We start from the raw sequence: 12738 nt of genomic DNA, 5'->3' as shown, positions 1-12738 counted from the left end.
TAAGTCCTGTATCAAGGATTCTGCCAACTCTTGAATTTGAGAATGAACAAAATCAATCTCTCACAAAATTACTTTCTTTGACTGAATAGTTTCTTTTAAGAGAATTCTTTTCATATATTGATAACTTGAATCCCCCTCCTTTTATTAAGAATTCTATCATAGATTCTCCTAACTCGTAAATATAAGAATGAATTAAATCAACTTCTCTGATGATTACTTTTTTTAACAAATAATACTATCTCTTTACCTTTTATGTGGATTTTGTGGAAAAAATCAGGTGGTAAGTGTCTCCATACTTTACATTATGGTTAACGAGAACTTGGCTTGTTCTTTTTGATGAAGATATGGTGAAATAGCTACCGTTATATGTAGTATCAATCAAGTCTAAAGACATCCTCATAATTGATTAAACCTATAAAGTTATCACATCCATGAGAGCCGATCAGAAGGGACAGATCAACAGGGATTTTAAAATAGTCATTATTGATATAAGAAAAATTCCTTTTTTCATACTCTATTACACCCATTTTGAAATCACTGGTGGTCCCTGTAATCTGATTGGCTCTAATTGGTGCAATTTATTGACGAATTGCACCCTTTTTTTGCTTTAAATCGCATGATCATTTTCCCAGCCAATGATGAGGCTACACTGAAAACAAAACAACCAATCAGATTCCAAGGCTTGTTTAAGGTAACCAATGTAATTGCAGGAAAATGAAAGACAAAGAGTATCATGTGGCAAATTTTGCAACCATTGTTTCGAAAATTCTCATTTTTCCCCCCCAAAAATGGATGAATTTGATTTCAAACTAGCTCAGTACTGTATCAATAAAATATTTGAACTGACCAAGTCCTGAACTGGGGCGATTTCAAAATGGATGTAATAAAGTGGTAATTGAACGTTGTGCTGTGCAATTTTGGTCTGAAATCATAATTATGATTTCAAATCCAACTCGCGCTGTGCGCTTGTTCGATTTTGAAATCACACGTAGGATTTAAGCCCAAATTGCACTCCACTCAGTTCAATTACCATTATGCATCACATTATATCTATTATTAACATTTAAGTCCTCTATATATATTTTTTGTGCAAAAGTCACTACTTTTACAGTACAATAAGAAGGTAATTTCCTTTCATATTGATGCTTTCTGACCAGAGTGGAATCAGATCAAAAAACGATTATAAAATACTATCATCATCGGTACAAGAAAAATGACTTTTCTTCACACTATATCACACTATATTTATTATTGATATTTAAGTCCTGAAAAAAGACTGAAATTGTCTTTACATGTATCACAATCATCATTCTTTAACCTTTCACATACTAACATCAGTATGCGTATTCTCCATAGCACCCAAGTGAGCGTGGAAAATACCAGCCATAAGTTACAATGGTTATAACTCATGAATTCTTATAGTTATTTTAATTTGATGTAGTAAAAAACTCAAATGAATAGGCAATGTTTTGTGCATGCAATTTGCAATATTGGTAGGCAGTTCTTCTATTTAAAGCCGCTTTAAGTGGCCAATCATTAAAAGTTCTCTTACAAATATAGTTCACGGTGGCTGGTCATCCTGGGGGTCATGGGATAGGTGTAGCCTAACTTGCGGTGGTGGATCGCACAGCCGAGTGCGCAGCTGTACAAATCCTCCCTCAGGGTGGCGCGGAAATCAGTGCCAGGGACATAGTGGCATGAGCCAATCTTGCAACACAAATCATTGTCCAGGTGAGAGTGTGTAATCAGTGTTAAACCAACAATCTTTTATCATTTTGATTGTTAATTTTGCTGGTTCCAGGTGCTATATGCACCTTTAATTAACATAGTTTTTTAGATATCAATGTTTAGTAGTTGCAAGGTTTTTACCATAATTTATGCTGCTATTTAGATTTGTTAAAGTTCTGTTCATGCCTTATCTTTATTTTCTTCATTCAAAAGGATGAATGAATCAGCATTATATACGCATGCAATTTGCAATATCAATGTAGATATCAATGTTTAGTAGCTGTAAGGTTTCTAACATATGCTGGTATTTAGATTTTGTAAAGTTCCTTTCATTCCTTATTCTTATTTTAAACGGTCAAAATGTTGAATGAATTAGCAATATATATGCAAGCAATTTGCAATATCCGTGGGCCGTTCTTTATTTTATAACATATTTAACCAGTTAATCATGTTAACTTCTGATACAATGATAGTTGACGATGCCTTGTCATCCTGGGGAGCATGGGACAGCTGCAATGTAGCTCATGGGGGTGGATTGCAAAGACGAAATTTAAAGTTTTAAAGTTGTTTCTTAACGGCTTGTTCTTGAAACATTGTTAGTCAATGGTGGTTGGAATGAATGGAGTCCCTGGAGTATCTGCACTAAAACAGTCAGTGGCATACAAATAAGGTTTAGAGAATGTTCCAATCCAGAACCAGCATATGGCGGGGAACATTGTAATGGGAGCAGAGCACTTGTAAGGGAATGTAACGAAATGTCCAGCTGCCACGAAGGTAACATACACATGGTAAAATCAGTGAGTCAGAGTTTTAGTTACAAAGGGTAACATTAATTGAAATACAGACATCATGGATGGTCCGAAGTCTAATCATAGTTGAACCCCACATTTTATAAAGGCTAAGTCCTGTTAAAAGCCGTTGTCGTTTAATCTACATACTAATAAATTGACCTTGTCCAAAATTAGCATTAGCATTACATCGCAGCTTGAATCACAGGCGGCCCAAGCTCCACCTCTTAGATGATCATCTTGCGCAATAACAGTCATGGCGGAATTTACGAACGCTTGAAGGAATTAAAAAATACGTCAAATTCTCAATAAAAATACCTTACCTTACTTCCACAGCGTATTACTTGTTACCTGACCCCTTACTTTGATGAAAAGAACCCCTTTTAGCGAGTTGTCCATTTCGAGGTTTCCCACCTACGTAAGAAAAGCCCACGTCTGAACACTCCATTTCCGAACGTCCGATGCGAGAAGCGAAAAATTCCAGCGCAAAATGACCGGGCGGCCACAAATCCAACGCAGAATCCAAGCACATATACTTTGGTTTCATTTCAACTCACTACAAACTCAATCTTTCCCATGCAACCGACGCTAAACCGCAGTTTGCCTCAGAAATGTCCAGTTTAGAGGTTTCTGCCAGCCTTCGTACACATCAACCTTGACACACGACCGTTGAGAACCAGCTTGGTAGCCCTGCCTCCTTTTCAAATTGAATATCGCCAGGGACCAGCACCATGGGTGCCAAGTTACGGTGTGGTCCCCGGCGAGGCCCAGTTTGAAAAGGAGGCAGAGTTACCAAGCAAGGCCATTTTTCGCTGGGATTTTTCGCTTCTCGGATCGGCCGTTCGGAAATGGAGTGTTCAGCCTTGGGCTTTTCTTATGTACGCGGAAAACCTCGAAATGGATAACTCGCTAAAGTGATACGCTGTGGAAGTAAGGTGAGGTATTTTTACTGAGAATTCGACGTACTTTTTAATCCCATAGAGCGGTCGTAAATATTCCCATACAAACTCTTATAATTCCGCCACGACTGTTATTGCGTAAGATGATCATCTCACAGCTGGACTTTGGGCCGCCTGTGCTTGAATAAAGTTGTTTTCATTAGTATTATCATTATCATTTTCTCACTTATTATTATCATCAGGATCATCATCGTTATCATTATTATTATCCAGGCGGTGTGCGCACTCCGATTGCGTTGCATTGGGGTAGCTTTATTTTTAATATGGCGGTGAAAGCGGCAGAAATCGGCAGATTTTGACTGAACATTCCGTAAAAGTTAGGCCGCTCCTTTTTCCTTTCACCATAGGTAAATATAACCTGGTTTATTCTGAATGTGTAAAAGTATTTTTTGTACGTATTTGTTGCGTATTCTATGGTTCTCAAGGACAAACGCAATCACTGTTTTTTTAGTATGTAATTTGAGACCAGTTTTCGAAAAGGTCAAATTTGATGTACGTCGTAGTTTGGAGCCTTTCAAAGATTTGGATGGCCGCTTTGATCCTTCTTCAACAGCTCTGACTAAACACTCTCAAACGCTCTCCAACGGTACACGTGTTTCGCGCATTTTAAGTGCTAGTGTTTGAGACCGATTATGACCAAAAAAAGGCCTATTGTTGCGTTACACAGCGTTACTATTGTATACTCAATTGTGTAGTAAATCTACTTTCCAAAGTAGAAGCAAATTAACTAATCGTGAGTGTTGTATGGTAAATCTACTATCTTGATCACTGAATGAAGGACAGTTGAATTAGAGCAATGAAAGAAGTCACTTGGCCACTGAATAACTCTACAATACATATGGCGACACGCCAGGTAAGCCGGAAAGCAAAATGCAGTCGATCGTGAAAAGGTGTTGATAGGCTTGTGAACGCTTGTGTTTTTAAATCTTCTGACCTGAAAACTTAGCTGTTATAAATATATCTTTTAATGACTTGCCTCTGTGATGTGATACTAAGGGTTAGTTTTTAAGGTGTAATTTCCCTGTCTGTATGTTCTTGAGGTTTGGCAAAGCCGAATGAGATCGTGTTACAAAAGGTAATATTTTCATGTGTGCGCGCTATCTTCTTTGTTTTCAAGTATACTGTCTCTCCCACAGACGATAACTCCAGAGATAAGGTTTTGAAAACCTTATTTATATATTCTCTATTCTTTTAAGCATATTTGAAAATCTATATGTTTTTTTATTAAACGTTGAGCGTGACGAATTTGGTCTTAGAAGGCGTAACGCTTCTCCTTTTGTGAATCCCGTAATTACACCTTTAAGTGTATGACATGAAAAATAATTCGTATGAGAAGGTAGCTGTCTCTTTGTAACGAGTTTGCATGTCAAGGGTTGATTCCTTATTAAATAACTCGGGAATTTGATATTATTCACACAGCCATTGGCTGTGAGTGTAACTGCTGCCAAATGAATAGATTCTTGGCCAAGGCTGCAGATTCGATTCTTTCTGAATCTCTTCAGTTGCCTCCTAACAACAAGTTTGTCACGAAGGAATAACAGGAGTTGGGCAGGCCTATCAACGCTTTTTAACTTTCAAAGGAACGCCAACAACAGTGAATCCCCATTACATTCAACGTCTATTTGCACTATCTTGCTGCCACCAGAGATGTTCACTCAACCGCGACAGGATGTAAACGACTCACTTTTCATTTTACGACTATCGTGCAACACAGAGTGTGTACACCGCCTGATTATTATCATACAATCCCTATTACTATTATTGCAAATGTTTATGTTACTTTAGTATCATCATTTCTATTGTTATTATCCTCATTACAGTGTGCACTGTTGTCATTCGTAAGCATTTAGCACTAAATTTCTTGTCAATCACTACTGAAATATTTAGTTTCTTGATAGAATAGCATGGGATGTCTGATGTGAGCAGTATCAATTATTTTCTTTTTTTAAACTGGTCCTGAAAGATACTATTTAATTTGAGCCTGATGATTATGTTTCTAACTCTCTTAGAATTGGTATTAACATATGAAACTAAGTACCTATTTGGGGCAATCATCAACAAAATAATTAAAATTTGTAGAATCGTGAAGAGGGCTTCTCAAGATGTACATATACTTTTGTATTATTTCTTTCATCAGTATTTCCACTGCGCTTTAAAACGGAGAGCAACCCATCAGTTGGTACAATGGAAATCCATACAAAAAGCAGCTGGAAAAAGCTTTGCACCAGTACGTGGAATAAAGTTGAAGTAGATTTGACATGCATGGCAATGGGATACTCTAACAGCAGTGATTATGGTAGATGGTATGAAGACAGGGGCAATGTATCAGAGACATCAACCAATTCCAACTGCACCACCATTTTGACTAAATGTGAAGGAAGCTTCTCAAACAAACTGCAATTCTGCAAAGGTATTAATCAATTATGCATTTTGGAATCTGTTGTCAGATCTATTTCAGTCTGTACATCCTATTCTAGGTACCCTTATAGACTCGATCATAATTCCAGTGGTAGACCTCGCCAAAACATCCTTTCTTGCTTTGGTAATTGATTATGTACTAGTGTTTTCTTGAAGACTGCTCTCTAAAAAAATATGATATATATTGACAATTAGGTTTTTTTTTTTGAGGAATAATTTAAATTGTTGAAGGTGTAAAGAGGCCCAAAAATGATACCTGAACAGCTGCCCATCAAAGAACCCGTACAGCTAAATTGGATTTCTAAACCTGTATGAACACCTTGAACTTTTAAATTTCTTCCTAATCCTGCTGTCTCCTTCTCTTATCCATATTTCTTCCTTTTATAAATTCACCATTAACTTACCTTTACTGATTGCTCAATATTTTGTGACTTTATAAGTTCCCGTTCGCTTGAATGGTGCAAATGTAGAGTATGGTGGTAGAGTGGAAGTATTTTACAAAGGGAAATGGGGAAAAATTTGTACCAATGGATGGGATTTCAATGATGCCCAAGTTATTTGCCGTCAACTCGGCTTTGAAGAGGCTCTTGCTGAATTTGTTGGCTCAAACGTAGAGGATGGAAACATTACTTCTGTAATGGTGGATGTTTCCTGCAATGGAGAGGAGGTAGAACTTGCATCTTGTGCACGCACTGATGGAAAGTTAAATGTCCCCAGTCAATGTCGAGGAGATGGCAAAGGTTCCCAAGCACTGTGTCAACCAAGTAAGTAAGATATTAATAACATTGAGGTGGAAATTCCTAAAGGTGACTGGTCCTCGTGAATAGTCACGTGTTTAAAGTTAAACATCAAAGATCAAGATACTATTAGTTTTGAAACAAACTAATGCCAAAATACTGAGACAGAATGAACTGATAATTGTGCTACTTGAAAACATTTCTTTCAGAGAACAAAGAAGTATTGGGAAAAGAGAATCTTTACTTTGATATTGGCAGCAATGAAATCCTTCACTGCTCAATACGTAACAAAACCAGTTTTGCGAGATGGGTCATTAATGGTCAAAAGGTGCAAGGGATGAATTCTTCTTCTAAGAGGGTCAAGACCACAAAAGATGGTAAACTGGTCATAGAAAATGTGCAGTTGTCTGATGGAGGAACATATGAATGCCTCAGACTGGAATATGTTCAGTATTACACAGTTTACATTAATGGTAGGAAAATCCTTTTCAACACATTTAGAAGACCTTAATTGCCTCATTGTAAAGTAAGTTAACACAGCAGTAAATGTGCCCGGCACTCTCAATATAGACACACAATAGGGACTAGTTAGCTTTTCTTCATTGCGGCTTCAGTAAGTGGTTATTTTCTTTATTTATTTCAACAGCAAGATTCACTGAGAACACTAGAGACCAGCAGAGCCTCACTGCTTACACATCTGGTACTATAAACTGTGGTGCTGAAGGAACACCACGTCCACAGATAACTTGGAGGAAACAAGGAGAAAAGTTAGTACCTGATGGGAGAAGATTCACTCAAATTCCCAGTGGCAGTCTACAGATTGATCCTGTTCACCCTGACGACAGTGGCACATACAGATGTACCATGACACAAAATAAAGGATCAAAAAGGGCCACGAACAGACATAAAAGCATTGATGTGTCTGTTATAGGTGAGTGAGTAATTGGAAAAATCTGAAACTGGTTCGGTCATTATACCAACACATAATTATAGTGATGAGTAGCACAATCACCATACCCACTTCCGTAACATGTATGGAAAATGTGAAAATTGCTAGCTTGGGACAAAATCACTTCTTTAGGTCTGTTTTAAATTCACATTTACTATTACAACTGATTTATTTCAAACTATTTTATTTTTGTCACATTTGATTCAAATTTTATTTACCCATAATCCCTTGTGGGTGTGGTCTTTTACACAAATAATCAATTTCACAGTAAAAAGTAGAAACAATAACATTTTGTGTTACATGGAGGCTAGTATCTCCCTAGTGAGATCAACTGGTACTCTAAAAACTGACTTTCTGCCTCTTTTTACAACTTGAAGATCACATCACCATTTTTCTATTGGAAATTCAGCTCTCTTTTTGCGATTCTTTTCATTATATTTTAGATTCCTTAGCCTATTCTTTTCCTGCTTTTTCCTCCTCCACTCTTTGATCCTTGCAAGCTTTTCTTCCTTTTCGTTAACCATACCTCTTGTCAAGCGCACTTGAAGCGATATTTACGGATGGCTAAATCTCAGAAAAATTATTGAGCTTGAAGACTCCCGACATAGCGCTTTTGGTGGCATTTGTGGCGAGACTCCGTTCTCAATATGGCGTCAACATGGTAAAAAGCGTAGCGACTTGGTCAAAAGTGAATACTTTGGCCGTTTCTAAAGATGTGGACCCGAAAACTTGGAAATGACAAGAGAAACTTATGAGCATTAAAGTGTAATCAATTTCGAAACCCGACTTTGCCGTGTTTGAAGTATAGTAGCGAAGGAGCAGGTAAGTTGATGAAAAATATTATTGCATAATCAGGTTTTACAAAACCGTAGCAACTGTTTTACACTGATATTTCTCCGTTTATAGTCAATCCTTTAGACTGATTTTTTGCTATTTTAGAACACCAAGTATGAGCATTTGGTTAATGTGTTTTTGTTCCCACAGGATTCCAGTTCAGTCATTCTGCGGACAACAACTTGGCGTACTTCCAAATTCTGAAACCCAGCGTTACACAAAGGATACTTAAGAATGATAAATCTTTTCTGTGCGTTTTAATAAACTTGAAATGTCAAAGTTTTGCTCAAATGTAGTGTTTATTGTGTGTTATCATTAGGTGTAATTTGTTTGCTCAAACGAGCTTTCTTTCAGTGAAAAATGTATTTAAAAAATTTTACCACTGAGATTGTGTTACACGTTACAACCAAAATTGGCTCGATTTTTCATCTTTCACGGGTATTTTCTCAAAGACAACAATGTGGTTTTCTGATTTTTTGCTTTTACTATAATCAATAAGAACAACTTTACCTGTAAGCAAAGATTTGGCTTCAATGAAAATGTAAAACAGAAGAAATCATTGAAAGTTTGCAGTCAACCCCCTATGGGCATGGTGATTGTGCTACTCATCAGTAAAAATAGTGATAAAAACTTTATTTCAGTGTCAACCATGAAGCCTGAGGAATCCATGCTAATAAGGGAACACAGAATAATACAAAATACAAAACTTAAATGACTAAAATATCTACCCTAAAATATGAATAGTACAAAATGCAGTCTAAAATATATTAAAGATGAAGCTAAACATTATAGGTAACTATCAATAGCTGATCTTAAGAATTTAGTCGTTAAGTAGTTCAGTTGCATGTAGATAATGCTGGTAAGATGGGTTTCTGATTTCATTTGAGGTTAAAACAATCTTTGTTACTTTTTTTTGAAGGGCTTTTAATTTTTTGCCAATAGGCATTTCTGCAAGGTCACCTTATATGTTCCAATGATTTGTTGTTTTTAGCCGTTCGAAAAGGACTTTCATCTGGTTATTCAAATTAGTCAGATGAAAAAGCATTGTCTAATTTATACACTGATGTTAGTAACCAAAAATGAAATTGCCCTTTAGGATATTTGTATTATGTGTGTATAACTAAAGCCACTGTGTTTTAACTTTTTTACTTGTTTATTCAAAGTTCGACCAGTGGTGAGAATTTCAGGAGCAAGCAATCTAATCAGAGAAGGAGACACTGTGACTTTGACTTGTAAAATCATTCAAGGTCAGCCTCAGCCACAGATAACCTGGCTTAAGAATAACTTATATGAGGGACACAACATGTCTCTCTCCTTTCATAAGATAACAGAGAAAGACACAGGTCTGTATACCTGTGAAGCGAAAAATCCTGGAGGAATTTCTGCTGAAAACATCTATATTTCTGTTAAAGGTAAGTTTTTAAGTCTCAAACTGGATTTTAAATCATTCAGTTGTGTAAGCTGTGGCGGGTAGACTCTGGACTAATTGCTTTGGGTTAAGGCACTGGCCAGGATCATTGTGCCGTCTTCTTGAGTGAGGAAATACCTCCATCTAGTTGGAGGGTTTTCTTCTTGAAATCTCTTCCTTCTTTAAACATTTACTTTAAAATTTTGAACTGCAAATCGATATGATACATATTTACCGCTGGTTAGTCGAGCAAGATCATTTCTGTGGTATCCTCTTGGATGACAGGCCTCGCCTGCATGGTGCCTGACTCTCCACACAGACAGTGGAGCTATGCTATTGGTGGGAATGTGGTGACTAGAAAACACGAATAAATTAGTTGAGCGCTTTTCATTCAACTAATATATTCTTGTTTCTCATCACTATATTCCCACCAATAGCATAGCTCTATTTTCTGCATATAAACCCACACACAATCCACAATTCCTCCAATTAATCTGGCAAAGGGCTAATGCTTGAAATGTCAGCCTTTAAGTTCTTTACGGTGGCCAATTTACGTTTTTAACTCAGTTGATAACACTCAATTACCCTGTTATACTCTCCCACTGACGCAACACCAAAGTTTTTTTAGAAACTTACCCCCTTTCTCCACACAGGTGAAGTGTTGAACTTATAAGAAAAATTAACAATTGATAAGTGGTAGTAACTAATTTCCGTTACTTCTGTTACGTTCCTCTTGATTGATGACCGAGAAATCTCTTGTGGTTCCCTATTATTCACAAATCAGACTCAAAGAATCTGCTACAACATTATATTTTGCTAACTTTTAAATTTCGAATTCCATATGGCAATGATGCGGTTGTATTGGTGGTTAGCCGTGCAAAATCATTTGTGTAAGTCTCTGAGGATGACAGTCTTCACTCTCATGATGTCTAAATCTCCATTAGGAATTTTAATGAACTTTTAGGGAAAACTTACTAGTTGTTAAGGGTTTGTAATTAATTTTCCGAGCTTGATCCTTGAGCAAAGAGTCACGAGGGATTTGCGATCATTGACAAGTTCAATAGGAAATATTTTTCTCTCACTTTAACGTGTAGTTGAATCATTCTTCAGTAAACTTAGAAGTGTGGCGCTTGCTTCCAACTTTTTGTTTCTTAGCTCAACTATATTACACGGCTGCTATTTGTTAGTCATTGGCTGGAACAATGAGTTGGAACCAAAACAAAATGTCTGCCATGACAATATTTTCTCTGTATCTGTTAATATTATCTCATCGTGACTTTTATTTTAAATTTTTCTTTGTAGTTCCACCACATCTAAATCCTGAACTCAAGAACCTTTCAGTCCCACTGAACTCCACATTTGAAACAGATTGTTTTAAAAGGGGTGATCTTCCAGTATATGTCAACTGGACCAAGGATGGAAAAGCTCTTGATAACAAAAATACATTAGTTATTAAGCGCATGACGCTTGATCATGGAGGTTTCTATGAATGTGCTGCTGAAAATCTGGTTGGAAAAGTTAACATCTCCTTCTGGATCGATGTCACTGGTAAATCAAAATCATTTTATAAATATTACAAACGGTGCTTGGTTTGTCTTCGATTTGGATACCTCAGTAAGATTGATATCTAGATTTGAAGTGGATGCTCAGTTTAGTTATGTTGGTATAAACTATAAATGTTACTTTCAAATCAAGGTTGTTGTTTTTTTTAATTGAACCTTTTTACTTTGATTGTTTGCTAACTCTTCAATATCAGAATGAATGAAATTAACTTTTCTAATGATTACTTTTTTTTAACAAATAATATTATCTCTTTACTTTTCATGTGGATTTTGTGGAACAAATCAGGTGGTAAGTATCTTCATACCTTACTTAATGGTTAATGAGAATGTGATTTGTTCCTTTTCATGAGGATATGGTGCAGTAACTACTATAATATGCAGAATAATAATATAATATCTGACCAGAATAAAGTCAGTTTTATGAGCCTGGCTGTTTTCCTGATTTACATTTAATTGTTGACATCATAATGAGCATCCTGTAGTGTGGTGAATTCACTTTACTTTCAAAGTAAGGTTGTTGTTTTTTTTAATTGAACCTTTTTACTTTGATTGTTTGCTAACTCTTCAATATCAAAATGAATGAAATTAACTTTTCTAATAATTACTTTTTTTAACAAATAATACTATCTCTTTACTTTTCATGTGGATTTTGTGGAACAAATCAGCTAGTAATTATCGTCATACCTTACTAAATGGTTAATGAGAACTTGGCTTGTTCTTTTTGATGAGGATATGGTGAAATAGCTACCGTTCTATGCAGTATCGATCAAGTCTAAAGACATCCTCATAATTGATTAATCCTTTAAAGTTATCACGTCCATGAGAGCCCACCAAAAAGGACAGATCATCAGTGATTTCAAAATAATACCATTATTAATATAATGAAAATGACTTTTCTTCGCATCATTTTTGTTATACTTTTCAATAATATTATCTCTACTTTTCATGTGGATTTTGTGGAACAAATCAGTTTGTAAGTGACTTCATACTTTACTTAGCTGATTTATATTGTTTTTTGACATGATATTTAACGAGCATTCAGTAGTGTGGAGTGAATATCAATGTAGGTGTTAATTTTTAGTAGTTGCAAGTTTTCTACCACATGCTGGTATTAAGATTTTTTAAAGTTTCTTTCATGCCTTATTCTTATTTGAAACGGTTAAAATGTTGAATGAATTAGCAATATATATGCAAGCAATTCGCAATATCCACAGGCAGTTCTTCATTTTGTAATATATTTAACTTGTTAATCATGTTAACCTCTGAAATGATGAGAGTTGATGGTGGCTTGTCATCCTGGGGAGCATTAGAGAGCTGCAATGTAACTTGAGGGGGTGGATTACAAGGGCGAGTTT

The 12738-nt window shown here is 36.1% G+C and overlaps 2 protein-coding genes across 2 annotated transcripts in view; both read left to right on the top strand.

The window, feature by feature from the left end:
• Positions 1–12738, top strand: part of LOC149037552 (endoplasmic reticulum metallopeptidase 1-like) — a 130787-nt gene that overhangs the window by 71023 nt on the left and 47026 nt on the right. The gene's annotated exons all lie outside the window — the stretch shown is intronic.
• LOC149037556 (neural cell adhesion molecule 2-like) lies at positions 1559–12625 on the top strand. The gene is made up of 8 exons (XM_089187768.1): positions 1559–1731; positions 2329–2502; positions 5613–5885; positions 6334–6657; positions 6840–7103; positions 7277–7561; positions 9577–9825; positions 11124–12625. The coding sequence occupies exons 1-8, from the start codon at positions 1698–1700 to the stop codon at positions 11450–11452; spliced, it is 1932 nt and encodes a 643-aa protein (XP_089043894.1). The 5' UTR covers positions 1559–1697; the 3' UTR covers positions 11453–12625.

This window comes from Pocillopora damicornis, chromosome 11, assembly GCF_964200805.1.
Source record: "Pocillopora damicornis chromosome 11, jaPocDami1.2, whole genome shotgun sequence".
In the NCBI taxonomy this organism is placed as follows: domain Eukaryota; kingdom Metazoa; phylum Cnidaria; class Anthozoa; order Scleractinia; family Pocilloporidae; genus Pocillopora; species Pocillopora damicornis.
Note: the sequence above shows the minus strand (reverse complement) of the source record. Positions and strands in the feature narration are given on the sequence as shown.